The sequence below is a fragment of the Phoenix dactylifera genome, chromosome 10 (assembly GCF_051530095.1).
Source record: "Phoenix dactylifera cultivar Ajwa chromosome 10, Ajwa_hap1_PhDact_Kaust_v1.1, whole genome shotgun sequence".
Taxonomy (NCBI): domain Eukaryota; kingdom Viridiplantae; phylum Streptophyta; class Magnoliopsida; order Arecales; family Arecaceae; genus Phoenix; species Phoenix dactylifera.
Window position 1 is genome coordinate 26,758,700 of NC_143199.1, and position 17,321 is coordinate 26,776,020.

Here is a 17,321-nt window from a genome sequence, read left to right on the forward strand (position 1 = left end):
AACAAGACAGCCACTATGTAAAATGAAAATAGCCAGCAAACAGATTAATAGAAAATTCTGTTCAGAAATCACATCATTAAAATATGAAAAAAATAATAAGTAGCCGCCATGATTATGTGCCTCAAACCTGACGAAATTAACTAAGCATCAGAAAATTACTAAGAAGAACAGGAATACATTCCAGTCCAACCCATAACCTAGGATCAGTTAAGAAAGCTTTATCTTTGTGTAGGCAACGCAAATAACTGCAGAAGCAATTCATTTTTTATGACTGAAAATTGCTGTAAGAGAGAGCATCACAGAAATGTCACCTCAATGTAGCACAGAAAATCATGACCCACACATAAATCTTAGATGTTATGGGCCCATTAAAGTGAGAAAAATTTGCTCCTGCTTAATAATAGGAACCCCCATAAAGCTGATGTACTGAAAATTTGAATATGAAGGTAAATGAAACTGTATATTGTTGTAAAATGCTCAGCCAACAACTTCCCCCATCTCTTTTTTTGAGAATAAAATTCCCCCATCTCGGATTTGTCCAAAATTTCAGGGACCAGGAAGACATTGAAGGTCTTGAACTAGCGTGGGGAACTGAAAAGGGCTCGACCAATGATACCTGTTGCCTCAATGTACCTTTCCACACACCTAGAGATACAGCTGCTCTCACTCCCGCTCAGGCTTGTTCCCGGCTTTGTAATGCACTTTGCAAAGCACTTGCTCCTCACTGTCTGTGAAACGAAAAATAGCAGCATGGCAAGTTAGCAAAATTTGAGTCAGCCATCTGCAACCACCATCAAAGTCCATGTTGCAGACCAAAAAGAGAAAGAGGATCCCTAGAATGTTATTGAGGTGTTTGGCTTCCACAATGCCCAGAGGTGCAACAGTAATGCAATGTTAATTGAGGTCTGACACTCCCATAAAGAATTACAAGAACTACAACAAAAGTATGCTTGCAAGAGAATTTTGAAATGCTACAAACCTAAGACTGTTGCATTGCCATATTAAATATAATGCATAATTAACTATTTGGCTTGTATCTAATGAAGCATGAGACTTCCATATAGCAAGATATTCATAATCCTAGAGCCACAAAAGATCCATAAATATGTATATTGATTAGATCTCCCACACTGCTGATCTGGTCGATATAATATATAAATTGAAGATGAAATATACTAAAATAATCAATATAACCAAATCTGTTAGTTTCAAGGTACTATGGATTTTATGAACACATGTATCTTCATATCAAGAACATCAAGAACATAGAAAATCTGTAACAAATTCATTACAGTCCCAGGTCCCTGAGATGCCAATGAAATTGCAAAATGTTAAAATCTAAACACCACGAAAATCTTAATGGACTACTCTATGTCCAGTAGTGCTAAATAGCCACTCATCCCACCACTACAAACTGATTACTAAATACTTAATAATTTTACCCCAAGTATTACTAGGTACGCACATCTTGCCAGATATTTAAGTCTTAACATCAACAAACAAACAAATTGATTTTTTCATGACACTTCCTGCATATAATCACATGACATGGAAGTAAGTGAGCCCCAAAAAATATTCGCAGTAATATGTACAACACCTCGAACTAATGGGTAAGCAAATTTGGAAATGCCCTGTAACTTTATCATGAAATTTGAGAATATTAATATGTAAACATAGTTTCATAATAGTTGTATAATGTTACTTTCCATGACAATTACTCACGAACCCTTAAGACAAAAATTGATATAAATGCAGAGGATGATCAACGATCCTTGTTCTTAATACAAATAAAAAAATCATGTTCATATTTTTAGAATATGTCTATGCAATAGAGAAATAAAATTTGTTAATATGTGAAAAATAAAATCATAGAAATAGACTAACCAGCAGATGTCATGCATACCATGTGAACTAATCATTTGACTTCAAAAGCTTAAGCTCTTAGGAAATTGATCAACAATGTAAGTCAAGTGAACATCGCCCTCCCCCCCTCCCCACCTGACTACATACCTGGGTGGATAAATGAGATGAGCCATAGGAGGAGGCAGCATGACAACAGGATTAATCAAATAAACAACTAACTAGAAAGTGATCTGAACCTATGAGCCACAAAGACCTTAGCTTGGATACCATGCAAGGAGAGTGAAAAGGTCAAAGCGGTTTTATAAATTCTTGTTGCAATACCTCTTGACATATATTAGCATGTATATAACCATATATGACAATTTAACAACCCTGCTTTAGAACCAGCCTTATCTATAGATGATACATATCCATGTTACAATGACTTATAGTAGCCTAACAACCAAGATTTGCTATACCGGTCGGTATTGGTGCATAATGATCGTGTTACCGTACCGCATACTGGTTACAAAGAGCGTACCAACACTCGGTATGCCGAACCGGATATTATGTTAGGCATACCGGTACTATAATAGGATGGTACCCGTATGGTGTTCGGTACCAAGACGGCGAACCTTGCTAACAACTCTTATCAATATTTATAGACTTGCAGATATGCTATGCCGATGTGTACCATCATCTCAAAGTGCTTGTACCCCATCAGCTCTCGATTGAGATGGGCATGATATACCAATTCATTATATCGTATTTTCAGAATATGCCTATGCAATAGAGAAACAAAATTTGTTAATATTTGAAAAATAAAATCATAGAAATAGACTAACCAGCAGATGTCATGGATACCATGTGAACTAATCATTTGACTTCAGAAGCTTAAGCTCTTAGGGAATTGATCCACAATGTAAGTCTCCCCCCCCCCCCCCACCCACTACACACATAGGGGGATAAATGAGATGAAAAATAGGATGAGTCAACAGGATAACAGGGTTAATCAAATAAACAACTAACTAAGAAGTGATTTGAACCTATGAGCCACAAAAACCTTAGCTTGGATACTATGCAAGGATAGTGAAAAGGTAAAAGCAATTTTATAAATTCTTGCTGCAATACCTCTTGACATATATTAGCATGTATACAACCTTATACGACAATTTAACAACCCTGCCTTCGAACTAGCCTTATCTATAGATGATACATACCCTTGTTACAATGACTTATAGTAGCCTAACAACCAAAATTTGTTGTACCGGTCGATATTGGTGCGTACTGATCGTGTTACCATACCGCATACTGGTTACGGAGGGCGTACCAACACTCGATATGCCGAACCGGATAGTATATTGGGCATACCGACACTATAATAGGATGGTACTAGTATAGGGTCCGGTACCGAGACGGCGAACCTTGTTAACAACTCTGATCAATATTTATAGGCTTGCAGATATTCTATGCCGATATGTACCATGTCTCAAAGTGCTTATACCCCATCAGATATATCAATTCAGCATATCATATTTTCAATAGAAAAATAAAATTTGTTAATATTTGAAAAATAAAATCATAGAAATAGACTAACCAGCATATGTCATGGATACCATGTGAACTAATCATTTGACTTCAAAAGCTTAAGCTCTTAGGGAATTGATCAACAATGTAAGTCTCCCGCCCCCCCAACCCACTACACACATAGGGGGATAAATGAGATGAACCATAGGATGAGCCAACAAGACAACGGGGTTAATCAAATAAACAACTAACTAGGAAGTGAATTGAACCTACGAGATACAAAAACCTTTGCTTGGATACCATGCAAGGATAGTGAAAAGGTAAAAGCAGTTTTATAAATTCTTGATGCAATACCTCTTGACATATATTAGCATGTATACAACCATATACGACAATTTAACAACCCTGCCTTCAAACCAGCCTTATCTATAGATGATACATATTCTTGTTACAATGACTTATAGTAGCCTATTAACCAAGATTTGTTGTACCGGTCGGTATCGGTGCGTACTAATCATGTTACCGTACCGCATATTGATTACGGAGAACGTACCAACACTTAGTATGCCGAACCATATATTATAACTAGCATATCGGCACTATAATAGAATGGTACCAGTATAGGGTCCGGTGCCAAAACGGCAAACCTTGCTAACAACTCTTATCAAGATTTATAGGCTTGCAGATATTCTATGCCGATGTGTACCATGTCCCAAAGTGCTTGTACCCCCATCAGCTCTTGATTGAGATGGGCATGATATATCAATTCAGTATATCGTATTTTCAGAATATGCCTATGCAATGGAGAAATACAATTTGTTAATATTTGAAAAATAAAATTATAGAAATAGACTAACCAGCAGATGTCATGGATACCATGTGAACTAATCATTTGACTTCAAAAGCTTAAGCTCTTAGGGAATTGATCAACAATGTAAGTCTCCCCCCTCCCCAACCCACTATACACATAGGGGGATAAATGAGATGAACCATAGGATGAGCCAACAAGATAGCGGAGTTAATCAAATAAACAACCAACTAGGAAGTGAATTGAACCTACGAGATACAAAAACCTTGGCTTGGATACCATGCAAGGATAGTGAAAAGGTAAAAGGAGTTTTATATATTATTGCTGCAATACCTCTGGACATATATTAGCATGTATACAACCCTATACAGCAATTTAACAACCCTAACTTTGAACCAGCCTTATCTATATATTGCACATAATCTTGTTACAATGACCTATAGTAGCCTAACAACCAAGATTTGCCGTACCGGTGGGCACTAATGCGTATCAATCATGTTACTATACCGCGTACCAGTTACGGAGGGCGTACCAACACTCAGTATGCTGAACCGGATATTATATTGTGCATACCAACACTATAATAAAATGATACCAGTATAGAGTCTGGTATCGAGACGGTGAATCTTGCTAACAACTCTTATCAATATTTACAAACTTGCAGATATTCTATGCCGATGTGTACCATCTCTCGAAGTGCTCGCACCCCATCAGCTCCCCATCAGCTCCCGATTGAGATGAGCATGATATACCAATTCATTATTCTCAATATGAAACAAGTGTTCTGGAATTAACATGCTTCCAAAAAGCATGGGGCTCGGCATTTATTTTGGATGGTAAAAGAAGGGTGGAGGGTTTTTGTGTGATGTCAGATATGATAACACAAAAGGATTTAAGGATTCTTTCCATGTTCAAAACAGAGATTTCAGAGTGTCCAATCTGATTTCAGCTTGAACATAAAAAAGTATAGGCCTTTAAGGGAAAAGAGAATAAAATGAACAGAAGAAGAAATCTTGTCATTTTCAACAATTTTACTGGTATCTGCGAGTTGTATAACTTATAGCTCTTGTTGCTATGAAAAGAAAGACAACTGAGAAACAAAGAAAAAGATTAATGACTTACAATGCTACTGCCAGAAAATCTGAAGAATGGAAAATAGAAAAAATAAGAAGATTTAATGACTTGAATTTAAGAAACAAGAGAAAGAGAGGAAGGCGGGAATGAAACTACGATCGCTATATTTCTTCTTGTCCTTCAACCATGGTTTACAATTCTTGTCATATAATGTTTTCTTGGGTGACCCTATATGGCTCTATGACTGCAAAGATAGTTCTTCAATGGGCCACTACAAATTTACAAAATGACCCTCGGACACAATCAACAATCCTTGACATTGTGACTCCCTTGGTGACAATTAGGTACTTACATTGCATGTAGTATGTAATGCATGAAGTGACATCCCGAAATGGAAACTCTCACCACACTCTGCACAGCATACCTTGGCACTTCATATTAAATGACTCAGATAAAGTAATTTAATGATGCCATGTAGCCAGACCCTCCATGACTCATCAAAGATAATAATCAAAATAGATATCCATAAAGATGAATACCAATCATATGAAGTTACAATCTTATTGATCATAATCTGTGAATCAGAACTAGATATAATGCATAATAACACATAAAACAAAGTTATGGCAAAAGTCTTCAAATGTGAAAAGGTTGCAATACCAGTATTCTATATTATCTATATTCCACACAGAATGTCTCTAAAACTCTTGAAACTATATATATAGATTTTATAACTGCCTGATGTTGAGATACACTCTAAAAAAAAATCATGCAAGGATAAGCCAGTACAGAATGAGGATCAGCCAATCATGTAATATTGTACTGTCAATTGCCATCTGCATAGTAGCAACCCCAGTCTGTCTATCTAGGCACAGCACCATCTTTTAAATATCTCTAGAATATTGCTCAAGTACCCTGCTTCTCCCTTCCTACCTCCCTCCCTCCCCACATCTTAGCTCCAGTCCCTGTTCAATTCTCTCCTAGACCTACTCCAAATTCAGTTAACTAAGATCCATACAACTGCCAATTTGACAGACACCAAGGCAGAATTCCACAACATCCAAAACAAAGAGTATGCCACCAGTATATGACAATCACATTCATGAAATATCGTATCCAAATTGGCACACAATGACAACATACAGAACGATAACTCTTGTAAGCAAGACATGACATTTTGTCAACAAAATGATTCAAGACTGAGAGACTCAACCATAGAGCATCATTAGTAACTAATTTCTAGAAATAGTTATCAAAAATGGAAGTAGAAGGTTCTGAAAACCAGCAAACATACAACTTGCCCAAAACAAGCTCAAGTGTTATAATACCCATATTCCCCTCTCCTGCAATTCCAGCCCACCGCATCAATCGGCAAATAGCTCAATGCCAGACTGTCACTCAACCAAGGCTTGTGAAGGGAAGTATAATTCATTCTTCACAAAATCCAGTTCATACAATATTGTACTTATGATGATTTCTGCCATTGACTTCACCAAATTCAGGTTAACCGCAAATCAAGTTGGTTTTTATCTTCTAATAACTCAATCAAGAAATAAGGGTTTTACAACGACACGAACAGATTAAATCATATAAATAAAAACATCATTGTTTGCATATCAAAAACCATTCCTTTACAAATCCAATGCACAATAAATTGCACTTGTGATGATTCCCCCGACCAACCTCACCAAATCATCTCAACCTCAAACCTACAGCAAGTTAGGTTTTTTTTCTTCCATTATTCAATCAAAAGAACACCAAAGAGACGCATAGAGTTAGACTTCAAGAAAAGGAGGAGAGGATCGGAACCTCGAGGAACTCCTCGGCGTAGGCCTGGGCAAGCTGGGTCTTGACTTGGTCCATCAGAGCCTCTGGCGAGGGGCCCGACGAACCGCTCGACGGCGCCGGAGACGAGAAAGGATCCATCGCTCACCAGTTTTCTCGCGGACTTCGTTGGAGGAGGGAGGGAGCGAAAACCCTAGCGGTCCGCAGGCGGCGTATATTGTGGTGTTAGCCAAGGAACTTGTTTGGATGGGTTGCAAGTATTAGGTGAATCCCAAAACATGGCCTGGCCTGAGCCAATTTGGGCTGGTATTGGGCCTGTTTAGTTTAGATTTGAGATAGGTCCGGTATGGGTTTGAGCTTTTGCCCAAGCCAAAATTTGGATCGAGTTGGATCGGATCAGATTATACCTGCTGAGTTAAACTTTTCTCCTTAAAAATGATTAACCTCGTCTACTCAATTGATATGAAGGTTGGATTTCATTTTTCTCCTTTTTACTTATTGACTAGTCTTTTATTTCATGCAATTCACATAAGTTTAATAGTTGCAGAGACTTGAAAAGCATCTCTCTCTCAAAATGTGGGCCTTGGGGCATATTTCTCTTATTAAAAATTTAACATTATTTTGGAAAAGAATAATTATTATGCAATGACTTCATTTTTGCGGAGTCCTATTTTGTGTGTCCAACTCTTAAGAGTCACACATCCACCATAAGGAACAAAATGGGACTATCATAAAGAATATGACTTCGAGGATAAGAAGGATGATGGCCGGTCTATACTTGAACAAGAGAATTTGACAATTTTTAATCCAAGAAAAGCGGATTTGGGCTGAATTTGAATTATATTATTTTGAGTCAGTTATAACAACAAGATAAGCTGGGGCTAGGGCTAGCTTTGTATCAATAGTTCAAAATGGGCCAATAGTGCAATATGGGCCCATGTCTCTAAGGTTTGAGGAATCACCTCCCTCCTCTTTTAGTTGTTTGTCTAATTTAAGGTGTAGATTGAAGAATAATAAGTCCTGGTATGACTATTGTGTGGTTTTTATGGAAGGCTAGAAATCATGTTATTTTCAAAAGCTTGAGACTTTATGCCAAGAATCATTAATAATGTCTTAGCTTTGTATTCAGACCTATAGTAGGAGCAATTAAAAGAAATGTCACTTCACTTACAGCATGGCAAGTTCTCAAATACACTTTAGTTGGTAATTATAATATCGTCAAGTAGATACCACACAGTCACCTCATAAGGGAGGAGGATTTGGTATCTATTTTCAGACATATCATGGAAGGTTTATTTCTTGCAATGCTACCTATATCACGATTGAGAATGCAATTTTCAAAAAAGCACTTGCTAACGCAACTACATACATATATTCCAACCTTTTTATTTTTTTGGTAAATTGGATAAAATTAAACCATTCTAGAATAAAGATATCCATGAAAATCAAAAAATAAAATATTCAAAAACTGAGTAAGGGATCAGTTGTAGAGTTCTATAATATAGTACCCGTGTGGATGGCCACATGAGGCATCATCAAATCAACTATACTGTTAGCTTCTCTGTAAATACATGAAGTCTTAAAAAGAAAACAATAAACACATAACTTCTTGCTATGTACTTTTTAGTGACTCTCAAGTTGTTGTGAGGGTATATTTCCACAATTATCAACTCCATATTATAGTTTAATCATCTTAGATGATTGTTTGAATTCAAATTTAGAAGCATTGCTTTAGTTATCTAAAGATATCTCATATTGATGGACAACATCACTCCATCCTCACTTTCTAGCTAAGTTTTTGCTCAATCATAAATTATTCATGGTCGTGGAGCTATCCTCCTGAATTGCTCCTTTCATTTTTTGCACTTTTATTATACCATTTTTATGTTACCAGGGAGTAGTATGCCTCCGGGCTTTTAATGAAATAATTTTAAAATAGCAGTTAAGTGAACCTCTACCTTTATTACTAACCTAACCTTTAAGCAAAAGGAGAATCTGAAAGTCCAATCTTATCCTTTCAAAAAAATCTGTCATTCGTCTTGTATCTCTCTTGCTCTCATATTGTTTTATGACCAGAGAATGGTAATTAAAAGGGGACAACTATTTTGATTGACATCTTTTACATTAAGCGATTTGGTAAAGTCCGTCTATATCTTCTGTCAGCTATTGGCAGATGTTATAGATTTGTGACATAGATCTTGAAGTGAAGCAAAGCACTCTTACCCTTGATACTGAAGAATTTTTGTTTTATTTGGCAGAAGAAAATATATCTATAACTTCTAAGTTATCATGCTACTTTCTTTCTAAGTGGAGATATATATATCCAAAGAGAAAAATGCCAATCGACGACCAAGACAAGTCCAAATGACAAAGAGCTAGTTGAAGGCTCTTGGGAAGTTGATTTTCATAAAATGGAGGAGAGAAACTTAAAAATCACATAGGTTTGTTTACTTATTTCCATCTTTTTCTGAAAAGCATTTTAGATACTTGTGTCAACTTTATTGGATACTCTTTTACCATACCTTGTCGGACAAATAATTTTGGTGCATGAAAATTTGAGTTGTTGAAGCTATTGGAATGATAATTTTTAACAAGATTCATGCCACATCATTTCCCCGCTTCCATCTTTGCATCAAAGAAAAGAATAAAAAAGGTCCTCCCTTTTCCATTTTGAAAGTTAAATGAAAGATCATTTCTCTTCTAAACAGAACTAAAACATCATCTCTTTTCTCGATTTTGGATTGAAAAAATCTTTAATTTTTTATGTGTATATCATAACCTACTTCTAAAAGGTACCCTAAAATTAATATGTTATTTTTTTATGACCATTATATATTGATTTTAACAATATTTTGACTAACTTATTCTTCAAGCTAAGTGGAATATCTTTGCTTTTTACTAATAATTACTAGATAGAAGCAGTTGCAAGATATGAGGTATGACTAATTTATTCTTCAAGCAAAGTGGAATATCTTCGCTTTCACTAAGTACTAGCTTGGAACAATTGCTAGATATGGGATATTGTATTATTTTGATATTTTAGGCAATGATGTAGATCATGCCTAGTTGCACCAATACCTCGATGATTCTTGTTAATTAATACATAAAGTCCAGCAAGCATATCTTGAGTTGGTACAAAAATGTGATCTCTAATAGTTGGAGACAAGAGAATTATATAAGAAAACATAAGTAGACGAGCTTCCCTTTGAGCTTCCAAAGATAAAGGTGCATAAACAGCCATTTGATCTCTATCAAAGTCCTCATTAAAACTCTTACAAAGGAACAAGTATAAACAAGTAATGCACCCTCTACTAAAGTGGGTAGGAAGGCTTATAGGCGTAATCTATGCAAGGCAAGTGCCCTATTCAGCAATACAATATGCCCTTGCATAACTTTTTGAAGTATTTCCTTATTAACTTCTCTCTTTATCAACATTTGTTTTTAGCAAAATGGTGGGAGAGCACACCACACATTTCATTGATGGTATTTTCCATCAACATGGACCACAAAAATTGTGATATAAGTGATTACATTTATTTCATCATTCAAACAACTGTTAAGTCATTTGGTTAGCACCCTTTACTATAAGGACTTGTCTGTGAAGGAGGTCCAGGCTCAAATCCTAGGCCTTGCTCAAAAATGATTTACTTCATTACTCAAACCCACCATCCAAATGGGATGGCTGTGTGTGTGTGTGTGTGAGAGAGAGAGAGAGAGAGAGAGTTTTCACCAGATCTTTCATGAGTTTCAAATGGTTCACTAGATAGTCACAAAGGCGAACTGGACGATGTCCAGGGACCTTTAAATTCTAGCTGCAGTATTATTTTTATAAGCACTATTCATGAGCTAATGAACAAATGCATGTTTCACTTAATTCAATGTAATTATCAACACCATGTGCTTCAACTTCAAAGACGTAATGGATCGTTTTCATTCCAATGTATTCCTCAAGCAAATGTTTAATTGTTGATTATGATTTTCAGGCATCATTAGGTACTGCTTTTATATCTTGAGCAAGTGAAATCTATGAAATTCTGACAATACTTCAAAAATTGTTAGAAAGCCATCAATAAATCGTCTATTTAAGATATTGTCCCACTCAATAAAATTTTTGGGAGAAGTTTATCACTTCCTCCAATTTGCATCAAAAAAATTTAAGATATCATCATCACAATGGGTCGAAGAACCATGGGTCCAAGTCATGCATTCATCACAATTAATGATCTTAATGAATAATTGATAGGCCAGGCGTTGCCTACTAAAAAAAGTTGTCTATATAGGATATTATCAATATGAATGCTACTAGTACTCTTTAGCTTCAAAATAGAACATATAGTTTTTCTCTCTTTTTTTTCCCCTTCCTGCTTCTTTTCTTTCCTTTTAACAAATACAACAAAGCCAATGGTAATCTAGCATCCTGCTTACTCTTTTATCTTTATCTAGCACTGTAGTTGCTCTTCCCACTATGCTTATAATTCTAATTTTATTCTTCATTCTGACGTCTTGAATGTCAATTCCCTCTCTCTCTCTCTCTCTCTCTCTCTCTCTCTCTCAAAGTGGGCTAAAGTCAACCTTCTGGGCTAATATATTCTTTACAGCCCACCAAGGAAGGGCCAATCAATGCAACTCATAACGTCCAAAGCTTACAACAGTGGTGTCAGCCACCCGTACTATGAAGGGTAAAAAAGATTTACAGTTCTGAAACTTATTGGCTACCATGGTGTTCCTTCTTACCTGATCCCATGGCAGCAGAGTGTAATAAATTAACGGCCAACCTTTTATTCTTTACTTTAAGTATTGCTCCAACCCGTAAGTACCCGGTTCAGAACTGCAATAAAATAGACCACTTCCGAAGCTTGTTGGCTATGGCGATAGAGCCCAGAGACAGCTGGAAACCCCACAACTTTTTTAAGCCCGCAACACCAGCAGCAACAGCAACAGCAGGCGATATATGCGCTGCATGCCCTCGCAAGAAGCCTAACAGTAGCGGGGAGGAGGATTGCTTCCGGATAGTAGCAGTAAAGATTACCAACTAATACTGCCTTTCATCTTTGATTCTGTCAGGGGGAAGAAAGGGACTCAACAACGGTTTTCTCAGTCATGGCCTGTGCCTTTATCTTTAAAGGCCAGCAAGGGGCCTTTCTTTCTTGTTATATGATCCCTTTGCTCTTTTTTTTTTTTAACTGGCTGGAATTTCAGAGCTTTTGTAGGTTGTGATATAGTATAGTAGAAGGTGGTATGCTGTTAAAGCAGTAGGTTGGTATATAGTATATCCCGCATGTCTGAATCAAGTGGATCCAAATGGATGGTTTTAAGTGTCATTTTTGTCACCTAACTAAGGTTTGCAACTTGCAAGTAATTAAAATGCTGGATGGTGGGGATTAAAACGAGAGAGAGAGAGAGAGAGAGAGAGAGAGAGAGAGAGAGATGAGAGGTCGAGTTCCATGTGGGGTGCTGAGAAAAGGCAAGGGGGAGGATTATAAGGCTGAGGAAAAGAGGGTGTGAATGTTTAGGATGTGGTCCTAGGTCTACTCGCACATATTAAATAGCACATGATAACATACAATAATGATCATACGACTATATTAATGGAAGACACGGTCCTCTCATCTGAATAAATAAGGTGATAGGGGGTGGCAATAATAATGATACTCTCTCTCTCTCTCTCTCTCTCTCTCTCTCTCTCTTTGTGATACAATGCCATGGCTACAGTCGCACTCATGTCTTCTATGATCGCTTCATAGAGATGCAGATAAGATTGACAAGTGGTAGCGAGGTTTGGCCAATAGAAAGGTTATCACATGATCAGCACTACTATATACTTACATTCTTACGGGCTGGTGTTTGGAACAGTCCATTTCAGTTGGCAAGAACTCGCACATAAGACAATGCTTATTGATTCAGCAGTGCAACCGCTAGCTAACGTGGAGGAGAGTAAACTTTGCTGGTCGAAATTATTTGGTGCAGAAGACTTAGTACTGCTAATTTACATTATTAAGAGAGATGATGCCAAGGTAAACGCTCTTTGGTGTATGAGTGAGACTGGTCTCTGACGTTGCACCTGACCGGTTGGGAGTGGCGGTCCCCCTGCCCTACCTCTTCTCTCCCAATTGATTTCTTGCATGTGGAAGGCTCACAAAGTTTGTCATTTGCTTGCAACAGTGGGTCTCTTCCTCGAAAACATGTGCATGCTTTGTACCACGGCACGCTATAGTTGCAGGACTAGGCCAACTCATGCCACTTTCTTGAAGGTGATACCCCCTCCATGGGACCATCCAAAAGGATTTCCTGTCTTGATGCCACACATCATCCAAGGAACGAATATGTTTGGGGCAGTGACTCAGATTCTTATTAAACCAATCTAGTGAAAATGCATCCGCTTGAATCAGAAAATAAAATTTGCAACAAATCAGAAGAAATATCCGACACGGCAGTACATAAAGCAGATGTCATATAATTAGCCATAGACATTGCCATCCAATCCGTAGCACTGTTGTCCATAAAAGAGTACCGTGCATCTTTAACTCAAACATATATAATGATACATCTACAATACTTACAAATTGTATAACAAAATTCTTTTATAGTTAACTATGAACATTTTGCATTTGATTAGCTATTGAACATAAGATACATCCTCGATCGTGGCGACTTGATTTTTGTTGCTATAGTTGACAAAGAAAAAGTTTTCCTCCTTCAGTATTTTAGTTAAGTTTGGTAGGTACATTTTTCTTCTTTTAAACAAGTGGCCTCTAAGTCAGTTGATTCATTTACCTCCCTAAGTGCATAAAATTTGCTTGTTATATAGGACACCGGCAGATATAGAGCAAGTGTTATGAATCTTTTTCCCTTTTCGGCTGATATAGCTTCTTAAAGTACTAAACCTCTCAAGACTGTCATTGTATATTGATGTAATATTTAGGTCAACATTCTCGGAAAGGCTTTTTGTTGAAATTCATCTTGTGTTCAAGATTTTATGTTGGCAATTAGCTAGCATGCTAGGAAACAACAATTATGAAGACCTCTCCCCCCTGTAACAAATTTTTTTGATAAATTAGGATTGGTGCATGTCTTAATTAATTACCAGCACCACATAGTGCACACATAAAGGAAACCCGACTTCTAAGCAATCGAAGCCTCTAAATTAGAGAAACTCTTATTGTATGTGTTCTTAAATTTAACTAAAATATACCTATTGTGATACCTAAAGGAATCCAGAGTGCGCAATCTATTGCCAACAGATACAATAACGAAGAAAGCTTCTGACTCCAAAGTTGAGAAAATTTACTAAAATTAATCAAACACTTGTCTAGAATGCATAACAAGAACTGCGCTATCCTCTTAATTAAAAATTTTGGTCATTGCTTAGGCACATTCGAAGCCTAGACTATGCATGATTTTTGAATGCATTGGGAAGTTCCCTCCAAAGAACTTTAATTGATAGTGGTTGTGGTTTAAATTTTCATTCCTTCTTGTACGTCTAACTTAAAATCTATCAGGACTTTTCTTCACTATTAATGATTGTTACCAGTAATGCTAGCTCCATTTGCTAACACTAATAAGTTCATGTGAACTGAAACTTTCAAATCATTTTCAGCCAAATCTCTTTCTACCAACAGTAACAAGTTTATATGCACTTTCTCACCTAGATCAAATGGATGCATATAACTAATAATAGTTTCACAAGAACAAATTAATAGTAGCACTAAAGCTAAACCATAGAATGATAATAGCTAAAGAAAGACAAGACTCAGAAAAATTCTTTATAAGAAGTTCTTGGAGTTGCGGTAGGCAAACATGCTTGTGGGAGTCCCTAGAAAAGAGGTGCATATGAATTAATGAAACTATTCTCCATATTGCTTAACGTACGTGATGTCTTGGTCATAACTCTCCTGCCTATACAGGGGCCACTTATTCATTTAAATTAAAACTTCTTCTTTTGTTACCGGGACCACGTACTTAAGGATCTAATTCGAAATCTCTTTTTCATTGCAGGAGCCTCATATGGTTGAAATTGAGTTCTGAGAGAAAATTGTCACAACATTAAAATTATATGAAGCGCTGAAAACTTGTTATTTGCAAATCTAACTAAGTCAACTTTTCTATTAGTTCTGAACTACAGTTATCAATTGAGTGTATTTAAATTTAAGATTGCCAATTTTTAAATATTACTTGACCATAAAAATTTTCTTTCATAAGAAGTACAAATATTGATCCTTCTTAAGCATATAAAAAATTGCAACATGATTTCAACATGCATAAATTAGGCACAAAAAAATGAAAAGAAAAGAAAAGAAAAACCTCATTTAAAAAGCTCTTAGGCCTTCTTATTTGTCCATTTTAAACAACAACAAAAAAAAACCCTTCCTGTATCAAAACTAAAATTTCTTTATTAAAGCTACTTCTCAACCTTCTAAAATTCTTCACGAGATTATATGTTTTTCCTGGAGTTTTAAGATGATCACATTGCATACAAATGTGAACATTATCTACATAAAACTTTGGCTCAAGATAATACGTACTGGTATGTTCTCCTTAGTTTTCACCAACTAATTCAAATGGCATGCTTTCGAAGTTGGTTTCTTAAATTGTGATATAATGAATCTATATTATGAGTTGCTGCATGTCATTGATCATACATCTTGGTTATTACTTGAATTGTAAAATGAACATGCCTTAGCATTTTGAATAACCAAGATTTCACAAGTCAGAATTTCAAGAATAAGTACGTCAATAACTTTTTTTTTTTTTTTTTTTTTTTTTTTGGGGGGGGGGGGGGGGGGGGGAATTATTAGGCTAATAAATTACTTTCATTAATGAGATGAGAGAGTACAAAGGAAAATACAAGTAATGAAGAATTCCAACAACCAGGAAAAAAGAAATGGTACCCACATTACCCGATAAGTAAACAAACATCAAAACAAGCAGCAGGAAGTAGGATCTCGAGAAAATGCCAACTTGTGGAACAGCGGTTTAACGTTCAACATTGATCTGCAAGAGCATTAATTGACTAGGTCAGTTAGAATATCACTTTTTATTCACCAACTCATCCATTGATCGCATTTCAAATAGACTACTACTTCGTTCTTGCCATAGCGAGCAACGTAAAACTGCTGCAAGTGAATGCATGCCAGCCAAGTGCAGGCTCTTTTCATCCTTGGGCAGCCTGTCATGCTCATAATCCGGAACATAACATGACATGCCACCGAGGGGCATAGCCTACGACAACACAAAGCCAACAATCATAATCTCAAATAAAAATAAAAGATCTAAATCCATAATCCATTAAATAAATAAATAATTGCTAGTTCAGAGCAACTAAATCCAAATTTAAATACCAAAATCCATAATCTCAAAATTCATAAAGTCACTAACTAGAAATTTATAATTAATTTAAGAACTAACATTTCCACTATAAAATCTCCAAGCTTGTTAGCGCGAATTCCAAGCCTAAACCATTCTTCATTCTTAGTGATCTTATTCCTTTAGAAAAAGAAAATAAAAAGAGATATAAACTATAGTGCTTATTAAGTAAATCGTAAATTACCTTACTAGATCAAATATAAGTTTTATATAAATTAATGCATTATTTAGAGAGAATAACTATCATTAAAAAATAAATATTTCATAATGCATCATGATATAACAAGTCATAGAAATCAATCATATATGCATAAATCATGAAGATTTCATAAACATAGTTCCAAATGTATAGCATAAACAAAGTCATAAATCATAAGCCATTTAACTAATTCATAGTGCAAAATATTGCTCATGGATATTCAGTGTTATGGTCACTTTATACCGTAATATGATCGTTATCGTAATCACAAAGTATCATGATTCATATTCGTTACCAAATTTATAGCCATCATTAGAGATCCATTTTCGTTAGATGTTAGCTCCCTACTTCAGTGAGGTTGTCATAGCGATTTGAGAGCTTTTAATTATATTTCTTAAATCATATTTTTTAGGTCATATTTTGTTAAAATATATGGTCTTAATCATAAGTAAATAAATAAGTTGAAAGACATTAAACATGTTTATAAAGTTCATTATCAATAAATAAATTATTAATAAGGAAATGGTCGTGCAATCATTCTATTCATAATAAAATATAAATTTCATAAAAGTAGTTTATAAACAAGCTATTAATATTAAAATATTCATGAAACCATAATTTTTACGATAATACATGTTCTTATAATATCACGTGTTGTATCCTTATTTAAAAAAACATAGAATTATCCTTTTTATGATAAAACAATCGATAGTTCAAAAATTA

The 17,321-nt window shown here is 35.7% G+C and overlaps 1 protein-coding gene across 1 annotated transcript; it reads right to left on the reverse strand.

The window, feature by feature from the left end:
- Nucleotides 1-217: 217 nt before the first annotated feature.
- On the reverse strand, nucleotides 218-7,278 carry TIM13 (translocase of the inner mitochondrial membrane 13). Its single transcript, XM_008813174.5, has 2 exons — nucleotides 7,061-7,278; nucleotides 218-728 (listed from the first exon to the last, which is right to left on the reverse strand). Exons 1-2 carry the CDS (start codon nucleotides 7,175-7,177, stop codon nucleotides 579-581), a joined length of 267 nt encoding a protein of 88 aa, XP_008811396.1. The 5' UTR covers nucleotides 7,178-7,278; the 3' UTR covers nucleotides 218-578.
- Nucleotides 7,279-17,321: the final 10,043 nt, after the last annotated feature.

Bases quoted from the DNA above. Each gene is read 5' to 3' on its own strand.
- TIM13 (XM_008813174.5), bottom strand. From the start codon at position 7,177: ATGGATCCTTTCTCGTCTCCGGCGCCGTCGAGCGGTTCGTCGGGCCCC. The intron at 729-7,060 runs GTTCCGATCCTC...TTCGTTTCACAG, and splicing joins ACGCCGAGGAGTTCCTCGAG to ACAGTGAGGAGCAAGTGCTT.